We start from the raw sequence: 26,154 nt of genomic DNA on the forward strand, positions 1-26,154 counted from the left end.
TAAATAGCATCTTTTTAAAATAAGACATTGCAACTATAGAAGGAAAGAAAAAACCATGTCAGAGGTTTGAGAAACAGACCACATGCCAGAGTAATCCGAACTTTTCGGAATAAAGTTTAAAATCCAATAATTCATACGTCCTACGCATGACAGAATAATCCTCCCATCTATTGGCTTGGAACCTTGCTCTCTTGGCTTGGAACCTTGCTTCCAATCCATCTCGATCCAGAGGATGAAAACGAGTGGGGCCTGGCATGATCAAATCAAAGCGATGTATCCCATCTTTATACAGTAGATGGACCCCACACTCATATACCTGACAAAGATCTAATGGTAAGAGATTGTCGTTCATATCTTCCAGTTGGAATTCAACTGAGACCTCACTATATTCACTAAACATGTCCTTTTCTTTGGCAACCAAACAGGGATCAAATCCCACAAATATGTGTTCTGAGTCAATGAGCTTCTCATCATACCAACCATGGAGACAGCAATAGAGATCATGGCTATCACCTTGCTCATTGTGAAAGTGATATGTGCATTTAACTTGTAAACTATAGTTGAAAGAATGAAATGCAATGACAGCGCAAAGAGAGAAACCCAAAAACTCGCTACTGGCCCGATATGAAGATAGCTGGAATGTTACTATAGATCCACAACTTTGATGGCTAAACCACTCCGGAGTCACATCTCCAAGAAGGCAGAAACTAGATGCCTTTTTTGGAATATTAGGCTGTTGGGGGTTCCGGCTCCCCATGTGCGGACCGGTGGTATACTGATAGTTGCTCAAATGAGGCTTAAGCACACTGACACAATATTTTACGTGGTTCGGCAAATCGCCTACATCCACGGGAAAGAGTACATATTATTTAGGGATAAAGAAAGGATACAATAAATACATGGAGGAGGATCACTCAACTCCCAGCTCACACACTCTGCTGCATATGGCAGCAGGGCTACTGCCCATGGCAGCAGCTCCTCTTTCTCTCTTCTTCTCTTCTCTTCACGTTCTCACACACTCTCACAATCTTGCTCTCACAAAATATGCCTCTTTTATAGGCATTTCATGGCAACCTTCTCCAGCACAGGCTTGCATCTTGCAGCTCTTTCAAGTTTACCATTCTGAGAGCATCTGTGGTCGAGTTTACAGGTACTCACCAAACCTTTCAATCACCAAAGTTACCAAAGCACACCTTTTCTCACACAGAAGGATCACTACAACCAGATGGTCTGCCACTTCACATCTGAAGAGTGTTAACGCTTGTCTCTGGAACACAACATTCCCCTTCGAGCGTATCAACCATGCTCGGTCCGGAATGATTCATCAAGCCTTACACCAAGGCTTGCAACACCCCCTCAAACGGAAATTTCTTTTTCTAAGTGTGACAGTCATTATCTGAGTATCTCAATATAATCACGAGCTCACCACTCTTCCAAGAGTCTACTCATCTAGGAGTTGCGCCTGCCCTCTGTTCCACCCTAGGAACCACGCCTTACTTCTCCGTAAGTCTCTCGCTCTTAGTCGTAAGAGTCCAGGTAGCTCTCCATCTTCACCTATAGGGGCAGCCCATTAAAGGTTGATCCATATATGTATTTATACTCTGAGTATTACAATGCCATTACCGAGCTCACCACCTTGACAAGAGTCAACTCGTTCCTGGAACCTGCGCATGCCCTCTGCTCCTTCATAGCAGCCGCGTCTTAATGCTCCACAAGTCACACACTTATTGTCCAATGCAAATGTCTTCTAGCTCATTGATCTTTAGCATGGGGGCAATATCCATGAAAGTCAATCCTGCATTTGTCTCCATACTCATCATAGACACTTCATTGGCTACACACCTGTCCACTAATATCTAGCCATCACATTGGCTCTGGGCGTTCTGAACTGGGCTCATATTATAACCCACACACCTTCTCTAAAGTGTCTTCGCCCGTTGTCATGGGGTGGTCTGATCCGGGCTCCTATTATGGCCCTCACACCTTTTGTAAGGTGTCTTCGCCCGTTGTCATGGGGCGGTCTGATCTGGGCTCCTATCATAGCCCTCACACCTTTTGTAAGGTGTCTTCGTCAGTTGTCATGAGGCGGTCGCATCCTCCTTCAGCTAAGATGCTTCAAAGTGGCTCCAAAATTCTCTACCGCCATGTGCACTATGGGAGAGATTACTGCCACTGACTACATAGAAAGAGAAAGTTGTGGTATACTCCTCGCAATCCTCCACCTCGATTTCTATGTTTGGAGCTTCTGTGCTTTTCTGCTTGACAGCTCCACCTACACCAACTCTCTTTGGTGTCTTCGCCTTTCATCATAGGCAGTTGCCTTATATTACAGGCATTTGCACCCCCTCAATTAGGTGCCTCTGTAACAGCTCTCTTTCAATCCTTGCATGCATTGGAAAGGTCTTCGCATGTTGTCTTCATCAAGAGCATAAGAGACTTTCTGTTGTACAAACTTTAACAGTCTCTGCTCTGAGCTTCATCTGGGAATACTTCTTCTCCTTGCACCTGTTGTCTCATTACAGTACCTCGTTGGATCCTACGGGTACTCCTGCACAATCTCCGTGTGCCCTCGTGCAATTTCTGTTCTCCAGATTTTCCCCTATTCCTTGCTTATGTTTGACAGCAGCTCATCCTGTCACAACACCTGTCCAAGTCAAAAAAGGGTGCCAATCTTTATTCCCTTGCTGTATTTCTCTTCCATTATCAAGGTCTTTATCAATTCTCCCCTCGAGAAATCACAGTCACCGAATCTAACTTCATTGAAGAAATCACCGAACAAACTGCTATATATACGAAAATAGTACCTTATGGATAATTCTTCCACTAAGCAAGTTCCCAGAAAAGATTGGAGGGGTCACACTGGTCCTGCTTAAAACCCAATCTCCTAGACAAAACTTCTTAGGCCATATTTATCCATCGTACTGTCTTTCCGTATATACAACCATTTGCTAGCTTTGTCCCGGCTTTCCTTTACAAGTGATCTGGAATATACTGGTTTAATACATCATTTCTCAACATCTGGCGAGACTACCAGTTCTTAGATTAGTCAAGATTGGTCTTCATCAATTTCCACTCTTTACCTCAAATTGTCCACATGATCGGGTGTCTAGAGTGTCCCAATTTTGCCTTCCTTCAAGGCAGTTAAAATTCTCCCCACTTAGCAGTTCAGCACATGTAATTGGGTAAACATGTGCACCTTCTTCTTCTTCTCTTCAAGGACCACCATGATGACCTTCAGATGCCTCATGATCGGGCAATCTCTTTTGTTAATTCACCACCGCCATTTTTGGTCTCAAATCTCAATGATCGGACCGTACCATTGCATCCGGAACGATCAAATTAGCTGGAAACAAGTCTGAAATCGTCCAAATCGCACTTCAGACGGCTAAGATTTGATCAAAACAATTCTGGCCTGAACAACGGCTCAGATTCAATCTCAGATCCGGTTGCACGTAGGATCAGCTACACTGGATCCTGTCCCTCGGCTCGCGGCTCGGCTCGGCTCGGCTCGCGGCTGATGACTGGTCGCTGACATGGCATGCTGACTGTGCATGCTGACGTCATCGTTACATCATGTTGATGTCATCATGGGCATGCCTACTGTGCATGCTGACGTCATAATTACGTCATGCTGATGTCATCCTTATCCAGGTCTAGCACGTGGGTCGGGTCGTCTGGTATTCGGGTCGGGTTGGCTCATCCGGGTGAAGAAGACGCGTGTGACGCGTGGCGCGCGTCTGTGCGCGTGGGCAGTGTCCTCGCCGACGCGTGACGATTTCGACGCGGTTTTCAATAGTGGCTTCGTCTCTTCCTCCTCTACACAGTGGTATGGTCAAAATACTATTTTGAGAACTTTCATTTTTGCTCAAAAATCAAACATCACTATAAAATATGCCTCTTTTATAGACATTTCATGGCAACCTTCTCCAGCACTTCTTCAACAAAGGTGGCTGCCAACTCCTCCTCTTCTTAAACAATGGTAGCTGCCAATAGTCAATGGTTGGTGCTGTCCATTTGCTGCACATGTAATGACAACAACCCAACACAGGCCATTGTAACACAATTCAAATAGCATCTCCTGTTAACACAATTCAAATAGCATCTTTTTAAAATAAGACATTGTAACTATAGAAGGAAAGAAAAAACCATGTCAGAGGTTTGAGAAACAGACCACATGCCAGAGTAATCCGAACTTTTTGGAATAAAGTTTAAAATCCAATAATTCATACGTCCTACGCATGACAGAATAATCCTCCCATCTATTGGCTTGGAACCTTGCTCTCTTGGCTTGGAACCTTGCTTCCAATCCATATCGATCCAGAGGATGAAAACGAGTGGGGCCTGGCATGATCAAATCAAAGCGATGTATCCCATCTTTATATAGTAGATGAACCCCACACTCATGATCCGGAAAGACTTGCCAACAGATCATAAGAACAGTTGACCTGTGTTTTGCATCAGCAAACAAGACGAAGAAGAAAAAATGTTGGCCATGGACTTGTCAATGGCAACGGTACCCTGTCATGGCCTATGAATCTGTTAAATTTAAATAAGCAATAATTACAATATTCCCTTTCTAGGTGCTTATGTATTTTATATATACTAGGTGCCCACTTGCACTTATATTTGATGTTCATTAATTTCACCTCGAAACATAATTAGTTGCAACCACCACCCCCACCTCATATCCATTGCAAAGTAGCAATAAAGTAAAATGGAAACATTCAAAGGGTGTTTTTGTACAATAACACAATTCAAAACGACCGCGGACTAATATTCCAACCCTTATTAAGAGCATCTCCTCCAATTCTATGGAACCTTTTTTGTAAACAGATTTGCAGAATCTGATTAAATTCACGTTAATTTTCTTGGTGAGGCCAAATTAGAAAAGTCAACTCTGCTTTGCATCTGCTAAGAGTCAACACGTTAAAAGGGGTTTGCTATAAATTTTTTTTTCAAGTTAGCAAAGTCAACTCTGCTGCATCAGCTAAAAGTCAACACATTAAAAGGGTTTTAATATAATACTTTAAAAAAAAAAGAAAAAAAAAAAAGAGGTTTGGCTGGATGGGCAAGGAAAGATTCTTCGGGGGCTTTGTTAATCTCGATTAATAAATATCTATCTACCGTTGTGATAGACACATTCCGTTTTTTATCCAATTATAAAGAAAAACTTGTTTCGTTAATAAAAATTGTTCCTAAATATAATTATATTTAAATCTCGGTTTTATAAAAAAATTTATTTTTTATTTATAGGTACTTGTTTGTCATTTATTTTACATGTAAATATTTATTTTATAGTAATTTTAATCAAATATATATTATTTAAATCTATATTTTTAAAACTGCATCTAAAAGTATTTTAAATTTTTTTTTTAAACCGTAATCGTAAAATCTACGCACTAAAGAACTCTTTATTTTTTTGTTTTTTTAATTAAATCTCAAGGAATATTTCGAAATTGGATCAAATTTAATCAAGGTTTGTTGTTCTATATAATATAATTAAAAAGAAGAGGAGAAAATTGTTATTGACTTTCTTGTATTATTATCTTATTTTATATGTATCTATATATTTTTTTAATCAATGGAGGTTGTTCGAGAACTCCAATTTCTTCAGCCTTGATATAATTGGAAGGACCATATCTTACGGCGCTAATGTGAGACCTACGGAATATTTCCCAATTATATATATATATATATATATATATATATATATATATATATATATATATATATATATATATATATATATCTTTTAATCAATTGAGGTTAAGTGCAATATATATAAGCCTACCTAGTCATTAATTAGCATTAATCACAGAATGTGGTGGAGAGTCGGCATCAATGGCGGAGGGGCAGATGGAGGGGGATGGGTGATCTTCCAAGCCAAGAGCTCTCTCTGTTTTGGTGAAAGGTTGAGACGTAACTTTCATTAATTTGCTGGGAAGTATAAGCAGGATATACTTCATTAATTTGACATCGAAACATAAGAATAGAAAAGTCAACTCTGCTTTGCATCAGCTAAAAGTCAACTCATTAAAAGGGATTAAATATAATACTTTTTTTTTTTTTTATCTAAAAGGAGTTTGGCTGGCTGGGAAGGGAAGAATCTTCGGGGGGGGCTTTGTTAATCTTGATTAATAAATAACTATCTCTCATTAATCTGCGGTTGTGATAGGAACACTCTTTGACTTGCACCACAAGAAAACCATACTTTCTTGTTAGGTTATGCAACAAAGAGAACAAAGACAACAGGCTAAAAAAATAACTACAAATTGCAACCACCACCCCCACCACATATCCATTGCAAAGTGGCAATAGCGTAAAATCAAAACATTCAAAGGGCATTTTTGTACAATAACACAATTCAAAACGACCGCAGACTAATATTCTAACCCTTATTAAGAGCATCCCTTCTCCTTCTCTCCCTATCCCTTCTCCTTCTCCTCATTTCTTGGTGAGGCCAAATTAGCAAAGTCAACTCTGCTTTGCATCAGCTAGAAGTCAACACATTAAAAGGGATTTAATATAATACTTTCTTTTTAAAAAGAAGAAGAAGAAGAAGAAGAAGAAGAAGAAGTTTGGCTGGATGGGCAAGGGAAGATTCTTCGGGGGCGTTGTTAATCTTGATTAATGAGATAACTATCTCTCATTAATCTGCCGTTGTGATGGGCACATTCTTACATGTGAAAATATATTTTATAGTAGTTTTAATTAAATCTATATTTTTAAAATCACATTTAAAAATATTTTTTAAAAAATTTTTTAAAATTATAACCGTAAAAACTACAAACTAAATAATTTTTTTTTATTAAATCTCAAGGAACATTTCAAAATTGGATCAAATTTAATCAAGGTTTGTTGTTTTATTTAATATACTTAAAAAAAGGAGAAAATTATAATTGACTTTCTTGTATTATTTTATTGAAAATTATTGTCTTTTGGACCAAACAATTTTGTTGCTTTTTGGACTCAACCCAAAAGCAATATGACCTTGTCTTTTACAAATTTAATAGTTCTCATATTCAAATTTAAATCCAAGTCAATACCAACAAAAAAAAAAAACAATTCCTACTACCCATTTGAACTTTTTTTTATGACTTTATGACCCTAAACAGAAAAAAAAAATCCAATGAAATTTGATGAAGTTCTCCCATTCTCCTTTAAAAATAATTCCTACTACCCATTTGAACTTTTTTTTTATGACTTTATGACCCTAAACAGAAAAAAAAAAAAAAAAAAAAAAACAACCGATGGTTTTGCGAGGGAGAAAAATGAAATTTGATGAAGTTCTCCCATTCTCCTCTACCCTTGTTGTCTTAACTCCATTCTTGCCCTAAAATAAATTACCTTTAGAGTGATGATTTATGTATAAATTGCCCTGGAAATTAAAATGTAAACGACCCTTAAATTTGAATTCCAAGAAAGATTGCATTATCCAGCAGATTCTTGATGGTGCTCTCAGCCCAAATCAAGCATGAGAAGATGAAAGCAACTATAAAAACCATCAGACAGTGTTTTTGAGGAAAAAAGAGTTTAGTGATTAGAAGGTGTGGTTGGATGTGGTAAAATTTTGCAAACATGTTTCTTATTTGAAAACAAAGGGGAGGAAGTGTTACTCCTCACTAATGTTAATGGCATGTTGCTCGTCCATTTACCACCAACACCAAGAATGAATAATAAAGTATAAACTTAACTTTGATACAAAGGAAATTAAGGGTTTTCTTTGTTTTGAAATAAGAGGAATGTCATGTTATTTCAGGTGAATATTCAAGGTAATAATTTGTTATAAGTCTATTATTGTTTTTAATTTTTTTTTATAAATTGAGAATTTAATTTTGAACAGAGGTAGATAATAATCTCGTAAAATCAAACAAAGTGTAAGGATACTAATCTTGGAACTTATAAAGATTATTTGTTTTGTCCACCACCATTTATGAAAGAAAACAAGTCAAGAAGAAATTAAAGAACCTAATTGCAAGAAAATAAATAAAAAGGCACTATAAAAGCGATAAAGAAGAAGGAAATAAAAATAATAAAAGAGAAAGAGAAAGATAAATTGAATTCAATTTAAATTACGATGACAATTATTCATAGTAGTTTTATTGCCCTATTTGTACTGTTACAAGATATTAGAGATCTATGCAATATCTTCAACCAAATCTTATAATTAAAGACTATTCATATTAGATAACGAGTTTCAAAATCCTAAAACAAACTATACTTTAACTAAAACATATCTCATTCTTTAATAAATACATCAATACTAGAAAATTGATAAATATAAAAGAAAATACTAACAGAATATTTCCATCAGTAAATTGCAGTGAATTTTACCGACAGAAATATTCTCTCGGTATATACCAAAATCCGTCGGTAAACTCGTTGGTAAATTGTTCACATATCCCTGACTCTGTTTATCATGTCAATTACCAACGGAAGTACCGACGGAAAATTCCGTCGATATTTTCCACAGAATTCTGAAAAACTGTTCACTTCTCAATTGCACTATTAATTTATATTCTTTACAAACGAAATCACCGACGGATTGAAAAGTCTTCAGTGATATTTGGCGGTTTCTAAAATTTTATTATTGAATTAAAAATTTAAATTAAATTTTACAGACGAAATCACCGAAGGAATGATTAAAAATATTAATATTTAATTATCTGGTGATAAAACCGTCGATAAAATGCTCCAATAAAAAGACTAGAATCCCTCATTTCACAACAAATGGGCCTCTTTTTCTTCTTCTTCTTCTTCCCCTTATATAAAAAACATCAACATCCCTTTCTTTGTCTTCTCTTCTCTCCTCAACTCCGTCTCTTCTCCTCCATGCTCAAGTATGTCTTCTCCTCTTTTCTTCTTTTCTTTTCTTGATTTTTTTAATTAACATACTTTATGAATTTTATTTCTCTTCTCAACTTCACTTGCAACTACATTAAGGTATGATTTTTCTTTTTTCATCTTTTTTTGTGTTTTTTTATTATATTTGTTATTTTATTTTATTTTTAAATTTTTCTGTTCTTAATAATTATATTAATGTTGTTGTAGGATTTTTTTTCATTTGACATCAATTTTTAGTTGATTTATTTATAGGATTTTTCAATAGATTTAAATTATTTAATTATTTTTCTAGTTTTGTTAAATAGATTTTTTAAAAAAATATTTTTAAATAATAACCGATGAAATTGCATACAATATTTTTGTTGGTTATATGACAAGCTTTCCAAGGGAAATTCCGACGAAATGAAACGAGTAAATTTTTTTAGTGCGCTTTTTCCATCAGTAAATTCATCGGTAATAATATTTTTTTTATTACCGACGGATTTATCGACAGAAAAAAATTACCAATAAAAGATTCATTGACGAAACATTTCTGTCTGTAATCTCGTCGGTAAATTAATTATCAATGAAATAATAATACAAATACCAACAGAAATTGTTGTACAAACTATCTAAATTTCTTATGGTCAATCATTTCCTTCTAATCGATGGTTGTCTTATCTTCCTTATATCATGACTATTCACAAATTGCATAATATCTACTCTTATTTGTTTAACATATAAATATTTATTTTTTATGTGAAAATTTTGTAAACATCATAGCTTGATTGGGATGCTATAGGCCAAAAAAAATTGTATTGATACTTTAGCCCACCAGCAATGCTTTTTTTTTTTTGTTGCTAAATATGCTCTACAGGAAACATTGTAATATTATTATAAGAATCTAAACTAGTTTCTAAGAGAATTTAAGACAATCTTAAACAATATAGACTCATGAGTTCTGATGACAAGTTGTAAATAAAATAGAGAAACGATCAGTTATAAGGAAGAAAGTATAGACAGAAAGACAACAAATGAATTATTAACAACTAAACTCCAGGTGATAGAGATTGCCAGAAAGTCAAGATAAAAGCCAAAGAATTTCATCATCACTGTAGAAAGAAACTGAGTAACTCTAACTAGATAAAGCTTTTGTTGGAATACTTTCCATATAATTCTTTTGGCCAAATGAAACAATTTCATTTGATTTCTTTGAACCTTTTAGGTCTCCGACTGTCAACCTTCAAGTCATTTGTGGTAGATTCTGCACCATTCTTGAAGCCACTTCCACCGGGTTTCGCCTCATTGTCACGCTTGTTATCACGGCATCTCTTGGTTTTTCCGCCCACCAGCATTAGTGAATTGTTGTACAAGCTGTCTAAATTCCGTTGGAGTTGCTGCAAATACCTGAAAGTATGGCAAGATAAAATCGCAATCGTTCTCTGCTTGGGTGTATAGTTGGCGGACCCCACACTTTCTCACATGACAATAATGCAAGGGGTTGTTGTCCAGATCTTCCACGGAGAATACAACTGAGACTTCACTGAATTTGCCATACCAAAAATCTTTTGTAGCATTCAAACAAGGATCATATCCAAAAATAGGTGATCTGACCGGATAGATTGTTTTTGCAATGAGCCATAGCAACTGGCAAAGTAGCAATGGAGAACGCAGGGATCGGCATGGTCATTCTTGAAATGGCAAGTACATTTGACTTGGAATCCACCAGAGTCATCATAAGAGGGTTCAAATGCAACAACAGTGCACAGCATGAAACCCAGTAACTCACTATTAGCGCAATTTCTTCACCCCTTTCAAGATCATTATCTATGAAAGTCTTGATTTGTTTACGACATAAGGCATCATAGAGATGGCTGGTAAAATTATTGCGCGTATCCTTGCCTCTAAAACTTAGGAACACATCATACTTACATATATGAGAAACAGCAGATGAAGATGCCATATCAGACAGTTACAAGATCGTGTCTTCCTTAATCACTAAGAATCGAAATCAATAACTGCTCTCCTTCTTCTCCTAAAGACATAAAGAGCACCCACTTCAACAGGTGAACATTCATTATGAGAAATTGAAGTCTAAGACTAAGAGTACAAGAACCCACACAACATGTATTTATCAGAAAATTCCTCAAACTCTTAACGATGGATATGTACTAGCTTAGTTTGATATGATCTATCTTAATTTGATCACTCGTCACTTGCTACCAATGCTAGCTTGCTATTACTTTCATTGCAAGAACAGTCACTAGCTGAGCAAAAAGAATTACAGATGGAAGAATTAAGACGTTCATGAAACAAACTTATCGAACTCGTATATATAATCTTAAATATAGAAGACAGCGTGAACCAGAAAGACTTACCAACAGATCATAAGAACAGTTGATGATAAGAGACGATTTTTCTTGTCTATTGCCTTCTCTTACTCCTTCAACTAAATTCTTACAGACAATCTGAGCTCATCGTTATCTAAGTGAAAGATGGTTTGATCAAGAAATAGGTGAGAAGACTTTCGGGTCAATTCCAAATACATTGGCCAATGGGCTTGTCAATGGCAACGGTACCCTGTCATGGCAGAGTTTTTTTTGGATCAGACTGCCGTGAAATTGATTAATCAGCATATACAGCTAGCGCCTCTGTTTGAATCTGGGCATCATTTCCCAAATTCTCCCACGAAACAACAATTCACTTATATATATATATATATATATATATATATATATATAAAGAAGAAGAAAGGAATTCATGGAGATAAGCTAAAAAAATCTGAAAATGGCAGAAGAGGATTCAAAGAAGTCTCACTTTCTCTAGGGAGAGTGCATTACAAGCACACAATTCCCAACGCCAATTCCAAGTCCCAACCCTTCTTCAGAAGAAAAGCCAAAAGCATTTAGGGCTGTGTTTCTTTTCTAAAAAATGATTTTGAGGAAATTTTTTTTTAAACTTTTTTATATTTATTTGTTATTAGAAAAGTTGGTTAACAAAAAACACTTTCCAGTCAAAGGAAAATTTGGTTTAGTTTCCAGGAAAGTGTTTTTCTGAAAAATTTGGGTGGAAAACACTTTCTGGAAGTTATAAAAAATTTAAAAATATTATTATTTGCTAATTATATCAAATTTGATCCTCAAACTTTTGATTGCTATATATATTTTGTTTTGAATATTTATTTTTCAATTTTATCTCTTAAAATTTAATTTTTATATTAACTTTGGTCTTCATTTTTATAATTATTATTTGTTTTTTCTTTATTATTTCTTTATTGAATTTTTTTATCTATCAAATTTGATCCTCATTCTTTTGTTGTTACTTATTTTATTTGAAATAATTTATGAAATGTTAATTATTATTCTTTTAATTTCTTCATCTTTTATTTTTTTTATTTTTTAGATTTGATCTCTATATTTTGATTATTATTTATTTTATTTGAGATCATTTATGAAATTATATTTTTTTTCAATTTCATTCTCATTCAACTTTTTAATTTATAAGATTTGTTCCTCATTATTTTAATAAACTTGAGAAAAATAAAGCATTAATAAGTTATTTTTCAGCTTATTTTCCATGATATAACCAAATACTAGAAAATGTTTTCCAACTTATTTTCCATTACACTACCAAACATCAAAAAATAATTCACTTTTCCGGAATTCATTTTCCAAAAGAAAAACTACTTTTCAGCAAGCAAACGGGGCTCTAGATCCCATATCTTTCAATCAAAAAATCAAAACAGAGAGAAATCCCATAATATGGATGGCTGGTGCAACACTTGATTTGAAGCTATCTGGATAGTATCCAGTAGTGGAAGTGGGCAAGTTAGCTGGTAGGAAATGGAGAAAGAGTAGTGACTCTTAGTGCCCAGCCATCGAAACCCCTTTCTAGTATTGTTCCCAAGAACTTTCAGGAGATGGTGTAAATTCAACAAAACGGTGCGTAAATCAACGGAGAGAAAAAGACCCTGTTTAGCTAATTGAAACGGTGCACTTTAAGGACATTAATGAAACGGTGCGTTGGAGGCTGCAAGGGCTATGTCAGTTTGAATTTGAAGGAATAATTTCTTCTTCTTCATCTTCTTCAGCTGGACATAAATGAAACGGTCCTCAAGGTTGAATTGTGGAAACTGCAGCTTCAATTCATCAGTGAATTCCCAAGTTGCATCAGCAGGAGAGAGACCATCCCAATGAATTAGGACTTGAGTGACCGCCTTGTTCTTTATTTTGCAATTCGTCTTCCTAATAGGATCCTTGGTTGCAGGTAAGGTGTTCGAGAGGCAATGTAGGAAGGGTGCCCTGCACTGCATGTCTTTCAAAGCTTTGTGCCAACACCTTCCTATTAGAACGATGCATGATGCTAGCAGAGCAACAATGTGGCATTGATAACTCTTTCAAAATTAAAAAGTGTTTTATTATTTTGTTTTTATATCAAATTTGATTTTTAATATTTTTATTTTTATTTTTATTTGGTTTGCTTTGAATTCTTTTTTTTTTATTTAATTTTTTCTTTCAATTTAATCCTTTGATGTTTGGTTTTAATTGTTTTTTATATCAAATTTGGTTCTCATTTTTTTAATTGCTATTTGTTTTGTTTTGAATTATTTTTGTTAATTGATTTTTTTTTTCATTTTCATTGCTCAACATTTGATTTCATTTTATTTTTATGTAAATTTGTTTCTCATAGTTTTAATTTCTATTTGTTTTGTTTTAGATCTTTTTTTAAATAGAATTTATTTATCAATTTCATCTCTCAACATTTTATTTATTGAAAATTTTGGATCATAATTTTTTCAAGTTTTTCTTCTATAGAACAACCTCAAGACATAGGTTATAGGTTCGGAAGGGTAGCTTAAATTGATTTTGATCTTTTATTTTTATTTTTTCTTACAAATAATTTTTTTCAATTTCATCATTAAATATTGAGTTTGTTGGGGATTTGGATTCATAATCTTTTTTACTTTTCTTTTTATAGATTATCTTGATCGCATGTCTTGGGTTGACTCAAGTCTTCTTCTTCTTTTTTTAAACTTTCACTCTGACATTGTGTTGGTTTGAGAATTGAGCTCTGTAGTTTTATTCAATTTATTTTTTTTAGAGTTATCATAGTCTCATGACCATGTCACAAATTTAGCTAGCTAACTTACTTGGATTAGTTTTTTTTTCTTTTTGGGTTAGTTTTTTTTTCTTTTTTGAAATTAATATTCATTTTCAATTTCATCCTTCAACATTTTATTTGTTAGGAATTGAGGTTTTATTATTTCTTTATTTTTCTTTGTACAATGTTATTTCGTTCTCATTTAATTTTTTCTTTGTTATTAAATAAGATCATTGAGACCTAAGATTATTAGAAGGATATTTTCCCATGATATTGTTAATCCTTTATTTTTTGAAGTTAGTCATTGTCAAAAGATTTTAGTTCATTTTTTTTTATTGTTATTGCTTTTTTAAAATTATATTATTAAATTAATCCAACCGAGTAAATAACTTGTATCTCGTATTTTTCTAGGTTTTTTTTAAAAAAAAAAAACACTAACATCACCTAAGTATTTAGTTTTTATCTTAGAAAAAATTTGGTCTGACCTATGACGCAACTTCGGCCAGCACTTTAATTGCAATCTAAACTTATGTATACTTCAAAATATAGATTTAGGGATAGTTACCAAAAAAAAATCTTAAGGTTTGTTTGTGATTTTACTTTCTCATTGTACTTTGAGAAATTATATTTTACATCATAGGTTAAACAAAAACTTCAAAAATAATTAAAAGACAAAATTTCCCTTACATATAATATATGAAAAATAACATATCACTCTTTCTCTCGTGTCCCATTTTCTCCCTTCAAAAAATAACCTATCCTAAGGTTGGTTTTGGAGAAAGTTAAAGGTTTTTACGAATGTGCATCACAGTGATGACAACAACAAGGATGTTAAAGTTATGGCACACTCTACTAAAATAAGAGATAATTAAAACCTAAGAACTACTAAAATAGCTTTCTAATGAGGTTATGAAACCTTTACAAAAGGTATAAGCTTACGTTTCACAGCCAAGATAGATTAGTTTTCTTGTTAGATGATGATTAATATGTAGTAGACTAGTAAAAAAAAGTCCTTATTAGGGTTTTCGAGTTAAGGATTCTTGATGCTTAAGTTAACAGAGATAGATAATGAGAAGAGTCTAAAAAAGCTGTGATATGGAAATTATAGAGATTTGGTATAAAAGGATGGAGAAGTAAAAGAAGAAGTGTTTAGAATCCATAGCGCTGGATCCTTTCCTTGATTAAAGTGGATCCCATGCGTGGAGTGTCAATACGTAGATTTTCCTGCTCTAATACTCTGGAAAGGAATTCCTCTCGCAAGCGAATCAACCCACCACATTCTTCTGATTTCTCTCTTACATAAGTAATAAAACAGCAGCTTTCATATTGACTTGAAATACTGTTGAAAACAGCTCCAGCAATGGTTGTTTTCCCTGTACCACCCATGCCCCATATTCCGATTATGCGAGCTTCAGATGATCTAACGCATAAAAGTGTTTTGAGTCGTTCAATCCGTGAATCTATCCCAACTAGGCCCTTAGAGTAGAGTCATTTGGAATTTTTTTTTAAGTGCTTTCATATTTTTATTTTTGTTAAGAGTTCATTTGGAATTTTTTTTATCATCAAGCTTGTAGCAGCTAACTCAAATTTCTTATATTTATAATGTTTCTTGAAATTCACCAATGCATAGTATTTTTAAGGCTCATTTAGAAGTCCCAGGAACATGTACAATTTAAAAGTTATAATTTTGCACAAGTAAACCCACAAGAAGCGTAGAGACACAAGACTGGGCAATTAAGTTCCATCACAGTAATCGTCCTTCTGTGGATTCAAATTAACATGTATAACATGGGAACCAGTTTTAAAAGCTCAAACTCAGATATTATAACCTTTAAGTGAAATAAATTTATGATTTTTAAAGTAATAAACCTGAACTGGAAAACTAAACTAATTAAATTGCTAAAGAACATGTCAAAGGACTGCCCCTTTTAAGCATGATCATTCCGTGATGAGCATATTGAATAATGCTAGAAATACTTAATTCTGTAATATCTGATATAATTGATGTGTCACCTCAAAAAGGATCGAGTTACTTCACCTAACTAAACAATGCACTAAGCTAGTAATTCGATAATTGCCAAGTGTTGATTCTTCAAAAACTTTTATTAGTAAAGAACAATGGCAGATTCTATTACTGTGTCCAGAAACATCTAGCCCCTTTGTCTATTTAGTGTTTTGAAATTTAATGCGGAACAGTAACTCCATTTCCAGGGCAGCTAAAAATAAAGAAACTTGCATTCTTTCCAATTTCTTAAAAGTGCAAAGTAAGGGAACTTTATTGTTCTTATTTATTTTCCAACCCTTAGCTAGTTCCATACGCACTGGAAATCAGCCTTTTAACATTATGCATAAGTTTAGCTATATTAGGAAATGGGCATGCTAACAATGGCACAAATAATACTTGTATTCATGTATTCAAGTGAAACCTGCAAATGGTATAGAATAGAGAGAAAAGGTTACCTGGTGACTTGTGAATCCCATCCAGAAATATTTGTCAAGTCAGCTCTCCAGCTTGAAACCCTGTCCATCTTCCATATAAAATTTCTTTCAAGCTCAGTAAATGCATTTCCAAAACTCCCTCTCTGTTCATCTACATCAGATGGGTCTGCATGATAAAAAAAACTGGTAAAACAATCTGCCCACTTGTTCTCTTGCATTCTAGTATCTTCACCAGTTCATCCACATGTACACCACGGAGAAGATGCATAGTTTTTTGAGAATATCACTACTGAAATTCTTGAATCTTCAATTGTTCTCAACAGTGTAGGTTCAATTTCTTCACCCCTTTCAAGATCATTATCTATGAAAGTCTTGATTTGTTTACGACATAAGGCATCATAGAGATGGCTGGTAAAATTGTCACGAGTATCCTTGCCTCTAAAACTGAGGAATACATCATACTTCCATTGTTGAGCAGTTGCAGAAGACGATGCCATATCCGACATTCACTAGCTTGTGCAGAAAATCAATTGAAATTAAAAGTTCATTGATGCTCTCTTTTTCACCTAGTAAAGAAAAATTAAGGATGTAAATCACAGTCGATAACACTAAACAACAGTCGAGAATTTTAAGAGAAGGACAAATCACTAAACTCATTAAACACTAAACTCTGAAACCCACCTTACAAATATCAAGGATTCAAAAATTTCTTCACAAAAAAATTGTTGGTAGGAGGAACCACTGGTGGTGGCTTTGAAACACTCAGAGGGGATAAAACACAAAGTTTTATTTCAAGAACAAAAGCTTACAGGAGCAAAATAAACACAACAAGTCTAATAATACACACCCTCTCTTTCTCTCTAGTGTTTCTCTCTACTCTCTCTACTCTCCCACACATAATAGCATAAGTTCAGCTTGCTATTTATACACGAATTCAAAACAAGATAATTCAACCTTCAAGTGTGAAGGCGGCTGTGGACGGTGGTGTGAAGGCGGCTGGCGGTTGCGGCTGGTGGCTGGCGGCTGGTCGGTGGCGGCTGGTGGTTACCTTCCTTGACCATCTAGATTGAGTTTAATATTCAACAAATCTCCCATTTAAACTCAATCAAGAGATATCATGCCAAGCATGAACTTTAATCGGATAAATACTTCTCTCTTCAAAGGCTTTGTGAAGATGTCTGCAACTTGATCATTTGTGTTGCAAGATATCAGTTGGACTTCTTCATTCTTCACATGTTCCCGAATAAAGTGATGACGTGTATCAATGTGTTTGCTCCTCTCATGATACACTGGGTTATTTGCCAATGCGATTGCTGATCGATTGTCTATATAAATCTCCGTAGGATTTTCTTGAGGAAATCCCAAAAACTTCAGCATATTCCTTAACCATATTGAATGGCATACGGCTGAGTTAGCAGCAACATACTCAGCTTCACAGCTTGATAATGTGACAATCGATTGCTTCTTGGATGACCATGTGAAAGATGTGTCTCCCATGAAAAAGACAAACCCTGTTGTGCTTTTCCTTTCATCCAGATCTCTACCCCAATCACTATCCGAGTAGCCTACAAGATTAAAGTCTTTACTTGAGGTATAAAACATACCTTCATTCATTGTGCCTTTGATGTAGCGAAGAATTCTCTTGGCTGCATTCAAATGAGACTGGTCTGGTGTCTCCATGTATCTGCTGACGAGTCCGACCCCGTAGAGTATATCCGGTCTGGTACATGTCAAGTACCTTAAGCTTCCTACTAAGCTTTTGAAGTAAGTTGGATCGACATTTCCAACCTTACTCTTCCTCAATTCCACTCCATTCTCAACTGGAGTTGATACCGGATTGCAGCTTTCCATCTTGAACCTTTCAAGAATATCTTTGGCGTAACCGCTTTGGGATACAAAAATCCCTTCTTCTTTCTGCGTTACTTCCAAGCCAAGAAAATGTGACATTAAACCAATGTCAGTCATCTCAAACTCCTGTACCATGCTTCGTTTGAAGTCTTCAAACATGGTAGGGTTTTTGTCGGTGAATATCAAATCATCAACATACAGGCACGCAAATAAGATGCTGCCATCTGCTCCTTTCTTCACATATATGGCGTGTTCATATGGACATTTCTCAAATCTATTATCTTGAAAATACCTGTCAATTCTGGTATTCCAAGCACGCGGAGCTTGTTTCAAACCGTAGAGAGCTTTCTTCAACTTGTATACTTTGCCTTCATTTTCAGCATCAATGTATCCAAGTGGTTGTTCAACATAGATCTCTTCTTCTAGGAAGCCATTCAGAAATGCTGACTTCACATCGAGTTGATAGATCTTCCATCTATGTTGTGCAGCTAGTGAGATCATCAGTTTGATTGTCTCTAGCCGGGCTACTGGAGCAAATACTTCTCCATAGTCAATGCCTTCTCTCTGTTTGTAGCCTTTAGCCACTAATCTTGCTTTGTATCTTTGCACTTCTCCTTTTGCATTTTTCTTTGTCTTGTAGACCCATTTGACACCCATTGCTTTTTTTTTTCTGGTAGATAAGTCAGCTTCCAGGTATCATTCTTCTCAATGGCATGTATTTCTTCATCCATTGCTTTAATCCATTTCTCTTCTGTGACAGCTTCATTGAAGCTTAATGGGTCACTATCTGCAAAGAAACAAAACAAATTTGTATCTTCCATTACTTGAGTGGCATCGTACAGCTCTTCAAGATTTCTCATCCTTCTTGGTTTTTCTGATGAGGATGCTGATGGTGGTGTTGATGATGATGCTCCTGGTGTGTTCCTCCTGTTGAATACAGGGAATCTGTGTACCGGACTTTGTGGTTCAGCTGCTGGCATAATCAGTTCTTCGACAAGTACTGTTGGTACTTCTTCACCTTCAAGGATCAAATCAATGTTGATCCATTTGACTGCTTCTTTATCATCATTCCATTCCCAAGATTTATCTTCTTCAAAGATAACATCTCTACTCATAATCACCTTCTTCGTGATGGGATTATATAGCTTGTATCCCATCCTTCTTTCACCATATCCGACAAAGATGCATTTCTCGCTTTTATCATCAAGCTTTCTCCTTCTTACATCTGGGATCTTTGCATATGCCACACAACCAAAGACTCGTAGATGAGTAACACTTGGTTTGTGACCACTCCATGCTTCTTCTGGAATGACTCCTTGCAAACTTCTGGTTGGGCAGCGATTCAGTAGATACACTGCACATGATACAGCTTCAGCCCAGTATTGCTTGGGCAACTTCTTTACTTTAAGCAGACTTCTTGCCATGTCAAGAATCGTGTGATTCTTCCTTTCAGCTACACCATTCAGCTATGGTGTATAGGCTGGTGTTGTCTGATGTCTGATGCCTTGTTGTGTACAATAGGCTTCAAAGTCATTTGCTGTATATTCTCCACCTTGATCAGATCTCACGGTTCTGATCATGTAGCCACTTTGCTTCTCCACAATTGCTTTAAAATCTTTAAAACAATTGAATACTTCTGACTTCCTCTTCAGAAAGTATATCCACGTCTTTCTACTAAAATCATCAATAAAAATGAGGAAGTACCTATTTTGTCCAGTCGACATAGGCGTTATTAGGCCACACACATCTGTGTGCGCTAACTCCAGTGGCCTCTTTGCTCTCCAGCTGACTTCTTTGGCAAAACTGGATCTGTGATGTTTGCTGAGGACACAACTCTCACAGACTTCATCTGGATGATCAATGTGAGGCAAACCTTTGACCATCTTCTTGCTTGCTAGCATCTTCAGACTTGTGAAATTCAGATGTCCAAGCCTCAGGTGTCAAAGCCATTCTTCACTGTTGGTGATGGCACTCAAACACCTTGCTGCATCATACTGGATGTTCAAAGGAAACATCCTATTCTTGGACATTTTCACATAGGCCATTAATCTCCAATTGTTGTCTCTAATTGTTAGATGACAATTCTTCGAGTAAAAAGTATATCCTCTCTCCAAAAGTTGACCTAAGCTGATCAGGTTCTGCTTTATGGCTGGGACATAATAGACATTGGCGATGTGGCTGGAATCGCCGTTCTTCAACTTGATTGGGATGCTGCCTTTACCTTTGAATGGAACCTTTGTGGTATCTCCAAAAGTAACTAGACCTTGCTTGGTCTCATCTAGATCACTAAATAACTCTCGGTAGCAGCACATGTGATTGCTGGCTCCAGTATCTAGATACCATATATTTTCCTGTTTCTCGCCAAGTTCTTGTTGGACAAGAAATGCAGCTTCTTCTCTGTCATCCTTCTCTGCATAGTTGGCTTGCTCACGTATCTCTAACGGAGCTTTCCTTTGACATTCAGTGCTATAGTGCCCAAATTGATTGCAACTATAACATTGGATATTCCTCTTGTCACGGTTATTGTAACCGCCTCCTCTTTCTCTAGGAGTGAATGCTTGTTGTCCTCTACCTCCTCTGGTGGTATTTCTGCCACCTCTTCCTCTGAAGCTTGTATTCCAAGAACCTCTTCCTTGGAATCTCTGGAATCCTCCTCTGGATTGTTGATTTCCTGCTTGAGTGGTATATCCACTTGTTGAAGTCTCCCCTTGCTCATATCTGTCCTTGAGAGACAGCTTTGCTTGTAAGGCATGCTCGATGGCCTTATCTCCATTTCTCTTTACAATCTTCTGCTCATGAGCTTGCAAAGAACTCATAAGCTCATCAACTGTCAACTTGTCCACTTCCTTGGACTCTTCAATGGTGACAACAACAAAATCAAATTTTGGATCTAGGGATCTCAAAATTTTCTCAGTAATTCGAGAATCTATGATGGCTTCTCCATTTCTCCTCATCTGATTGACTATCACCATAATTCTTGTGTGATAATCAGAAATAGACTCCGAGGACTTCATTTGCAATAACTCAAATTCACCTCGCAAAGATTGAAGATGAATCTTCTTAATTCTGTCGGCACCTTTGTATTTTTGTTGGAGAGCCTCCCATATGTCATGTGATGTTTCAGCGGAAGCTATGATCTCAAATGTATCTTCATCAAGACCTTGGTAGATGATGGTCTTTGCTTTGTTGTCCTTCTTTCTGTTGACTTTTAGGGCTTGCTTCTGTGCCTCTTGTAAAGCATCTTCTTCTTCTTTGGACTCTGGTTCATCATAACCATAGTGTACAATCTCCAAACACTCTTGTGAACCAAGGAATGCCTTTAATCTGATGCACCAACTATCATAGTTGTCTTTGGTCAGCTTCGGGATGAGTGTTTGTGTACTTTCTGTAGTCATTTTGCTCTTTTAATGACTATATCTCCTTCTGGGAGTTGCATTTGGCAAAACGGACACTGTAGATCGATCCGGAATGGTCGAAATAGTCGGGAACCGGTCTGACTTTGTAGAAATCGGGTCAGAAAATGGGTGAACCGGTCCAAAAACCAATTCTGGGCGTCGGGCGGTTCGCTGGGTTGAACCGGGAATATTATGTGGAATATTCTATCGGCTCGGCTTCGGCTAATAGCGGCTCGGCTTGACAAGGGAATATTCTCGGGAATATTCTTCGGCTCGGCTGGAGGCTTGGCTTGCGGCTCGGCTCGGCGCGGCTTAAAAGGCTCAAATATGGCGCGCGTGTGGCTCAGTCGTCGTCTACCTCGGGGCGCGTGAGATGCGCGTGGGCAAACAGTTCCGAATATTCAGGTGGCGCGTGTGGAGCACCCTGGTGTCCGATTGAGCTGATTTTTGCGGCAGTGAGTTCGTATGGATGAGTTCTACACGGTGGAATGATCAAAACTTGTTTTTGACAACTTTGAAAATTCGGCTATCCTAGAAAATACTTCTATTTTCTGACGAACGTGGCTCTGATACCAATTGTTGGTGGGAGGAACCACTGGTGGTGGCTTTGAAACACTCAGAGGGGATAAAACACAAAGTTTTATTTCAAGAAGAAAAGCTTACAGGAGCAAAATAAACACAACAAGTCTAATAATACACACCCTCTCTTTCTCTCTAGTATTTCTCTCTACTCTCTCTACTCTCCCACACATAATAGCATAAGCTCAGCTTGCTATTTATACACGAATTCAAAACAAGATAATTCAACCTTCAAATGTGAAGGCGGCTGTGGACGGTGGTGTGAAGGCGGCTGGCGGTTGCGGCTGGCGGCTGGCGGCTGGTCGGTGGCGGCTGGTCAGTGGCAGCTGGTGATTGCCTTTCTTGACCATCTAGATTGAGTTTAATATTCAACAAAAATCACCAGATCCTTCCACCCCAAAATGCCGACAAAATGGGAATACTTGCGGCTTGTTAATGGACTAGAAAGTTAGAAACCATGCTCAAATGTAGGCTTACGCTCAATAATTTGATAAGAACATAACTTTTTTACTTAAATCTCAGCAAATAAATCTTTCATTCAGCTAAACTCAAAGGCAAACCGTGAGACTTGGAGCTTTACAGTACGCTTCATTTATCAAATAAACATGCAATCTCAATCAATAAACCCAGAGAGAGTTGATAATTAAAACAAACGGTAGCATCAATTTGAATACTACAAAGTGGAAAGAAGCAAAGAGTTTGGACTTACAGAGTGGATACAGGAAAGACAGTAAGAGGGGTTCGGCAGCAACTTTCTTGTTTGATGTTTCAGTCAGCCAAGAAACCATAGAAGAAAAACAACACTGATTCTTGTTTCCAACAAGAGATTGAGAACGTCACAAGATGATCTTTTCCATGGAAAATGGATACCAAAGCTAAAAGGGAAGACAATTCCTAACTATTGGTCAAGTAGTTTACTGGCGAAGGAGACATTTCTTTTAAAAAAATTAAAATAATTTGTATAAAATTTAATTTTTTTTAATATATCTTATTATTTTCAGATCATTCAAAAACAATATTATCATTTGTTAAAATATATATGTACTCAAAAATATTTTTTAAAATCTGAAAAAAAATGTCAAATGTCATTGGTCTCTCTCTTAACTAAAACTTTCACACTATTAATATCTCAACAAATTATTTAATTTAATATAATCTAGAGCCAAATTTAATAATATAATTATAAAATTATATTATTAATTTATTTTCTTAATTTAAAGCATCAAAGATTAACTTGAGATAATAATTAATAATTAAAATAACGATGATGAATTGTCATATATCCAAGTTTCTTTCAAATCTCAAAAGCAACTATTAAAAACTCACATGTGTGATTGTGAATATAGTCAATATGAGAATATCAAATACCCATAAAAATAATGCAAACCTGAATAAAAAAAAAATGAGATGTAACCATTAAAAGAAGAGCTAAAAAAACCTGTATTTTAAAATTTTAAAAAAAATTAAGTTTTTTTATTTTTTTAAATTATTTTTTTATTTTCAAATTATTTTGACATGTTGATATCAAAAATAATTTTAAAATATATATATATATATTATTTCAATATATTTCTAAACAAAAAATATTTTAAAAAATAATTTTTACCATACTTGCAAACAAACCCTAGACTGTTTGCTTAAAATATTTATATGTTTAAACTTAGAAATATTTGTTGAAAAATTTAAATTATTTCAATATATTTATAAACAAAAAGTATTTTAAAAATTAATTTTGACTACACTAGCAACCTTTATTGTTTGTTTGAAATTTTTATATGTTTAAATGAAAAAATATTTATTTTTGATAAAGCATTTTATCATAAAATATTTGCTTAAAATTGATTATATGTTTTTAAAAAATTAAAATTTCAAAATTACTTAAGAATAAAAGAATTTAGAAATAAAAATTTCAGTTTTTTCAAAGAAATAAAATCATGCTCTTGTGTAGTGTAAGAGCGTTTTCAATATGAAATGAAATTTTATCAAGTTGATTGGTAAAACTTGTTAAACTAGTATATTAAAAAAAAATAACATGGAAATACATAATAAACATATTTGAAAACATAAAGATATATTATAAACCAAGTTAAATAAGATAGTGACCTGGCAAAATTTATTATCAAATTTTTAATAATTTAATCAAATCTAGTTCAAACTAAACCAAGTTAACATTTAAAAAATATTAAAACATTATCATCCTAGTTGATGGAGAATATTATTATCATGTGAAACAAACTTAATGAGCATACACAAATTATATATTTTCTGTATTATAAAAAAGTCCACAACAATTAAATTGTTTTTCTCTTGATGGCAGGGATATGTATGGATGAGCCTATACATTACTTATCAGTTATCAGGTAAAAAGTTTAGATATTGATCTTTTATATATTAAGTTTTAGATATTTATATAGGTATTCATTATTTGACTATTATTTAATATTTAATAAAAAATAAAATATTTGAAGTATGTATAAATATATTAAATAATAAGTGTATGTATCTTGAGTTAGGTTTGAGTTGGATTTTAAGTCAGTTTTGATAATATTTATATTTTATTCGTTATGTAAAATAATATTAAAAAAAGTTTATTTATTTGGATTGGATCTGGTTAGATTGATATTTATCGAGTTCAGATTAAATTGTTATGGATATGTATTACAATTTTATAATCAAGATTATTTTTTTATTTCATGATTTAGGTTGTGATTAAATCATTCAACCATGGATAAAAAAACTCGAAGCCAAAGAGAGAAAAAATGATGGAAAGGAACCATCAATTTGCCCTTTGATGAGCAGAACCCAAAAGAAAAGGAGAATCCGACGATGGAGATACAGGCATCCGCGGAAACACGGAACCATTCGCGCCCATGTCTTTGGAATCTTGTGATGACTGAAAATGCTTGCAAGAAAATAAAAGGTTGTTTTCATATTAAAATATAATTATTTAATCTTTATAATTTTAAATCTATAAATAACATAATCTTATTTTATTAATTTTATATCTTTTTTAATTTTTAAAAAATAAAAATAAAAATTTAAGTACATAGGATCCAAAAACAAATATCGAAAAAAAAAGAAGGTGTGTTTCATTACCAAATAACTTAATTACCAAATAACTTAAATAAAAAATAATTAGCTTTGCTAAACTAGGAAGACTAAATTTTAACAGAATAATAATATATTAAAGTTGTCTCTAAAAGATTGGATTTTGTCAAATTTTGCAAAAGGGAAAGAAGAATACATCACTGATAAAAAATAAATAAAAGAAAAACCCAATTGTCACATTCAAATTTTCTTGGACTGGACAGCAATTCACCCCATTATATCCTTGTCAAAATAATTATTAAATTATTTCTACCGTGAAACCCAAGTGTCATATTAATTATGCCTTCTCTTTTTTTACCGGGAGAGTAACATCGTCAAAACCATCATCCCATATCATGTCATTGTCTGGCAACATTTGCTTGGAACATTGCTTCCAATCCATCATTGGCATGCAATAGACGAACCCCACACCCAACCACTTGACAACAATCTAATGGGAAGAGATTGCCGTAAAAATCTTCCGGTTGGAATTCAACTGAGACCTCACTGTATTCACTAAACATATCCTTTTCTTTGGCAACCACACAGGGATCAAATCCCACAAATATGAGATCTGAGTAGATGCACCTCTCATCAAACTTCTCATGGAGATAGCAATAGAGATCATGGCTATCACCGTGCTCATTGCGGAAGTGATATGTGCATATAACTACCAAATCACGACTGAAAGAATAAGATGCAATGACAGCGCAAAGACAGAAACCCAAGAACTCGCTGCTATCACGATACGAAGATAGCTGGAATGTTACTATAGATCCCCAACTTTGATGGCTAAACCACTCCGGACTCACATCTCCAAGAAGGTAGAAACTAGATGCCTCCTGTTAACACAATTCAAATAGCATCTTTTTAAAACAAGACA

At 34.9% G+C, this 26,154-nt stretch overlaps 2 protein-coding genes across 3 annotated transcripts in view; both read right to left on the minus strand.

The window, feature by feature from the left end:
- The window catches only part of LOC133668592 (disease resistance-like protein DSC1), a 32,709-nt gene extending 21,014 nt beyond the window's left edge, over positions 1–11,695 (minus strand). The window contains exon 1 of the mRNA XM_062088542.1: positions 11,202–11,695. The gene's annotated coding sequence lies outside the window, so the exon portion shown is untranslated. The remainder of the gene's footprint in view (positions 1–11,201) is intronic.
- LOC133668591 (disease resistance protein RPV1-like) overlaps positions 846–26,154 on the minus strand; it is a 30,666-nt gene continuing 5,357 nt past the window's right edge. Inside the window, exons 7-9 of one of the 2 annotated variants that reach the window (XM_062088540.1) lie at positions 25,659–26,113; positions 4,172–4,295; positions 846–4,078 (exon numbers count right to left, since the gene is read on the minus strand). In XM_062088540.1, coding sequence (XP_061944524.1) covers positions 3,938–4,078; positions 4,172–4,295; positions 25,659–26,113 — 720 coding nt within the window. In that variant the 3' untranslated portion in view covers positions 846–3,937. Of the gene's footprint in view, positions 4,079–4,171; positions 4,296–25,658; positions 26,114–26,154 lie in introns of those variants that run through there. The other variant, XM_062088541.1, reaches the window with a different exon arrangement.

Source organism: Populus nigra, chromosome 11 (assembly GCF_951802175.1).
Source record: "Populus nigra chromosome 11, ddPopNigr1.1, whole genome shotgun sequence".
NCBI lineage: Eukaryota > Viridiplantae > Streptophyta > Magnoliopsida > Malpighiales > Salicaceae > Populus > Populus nigra.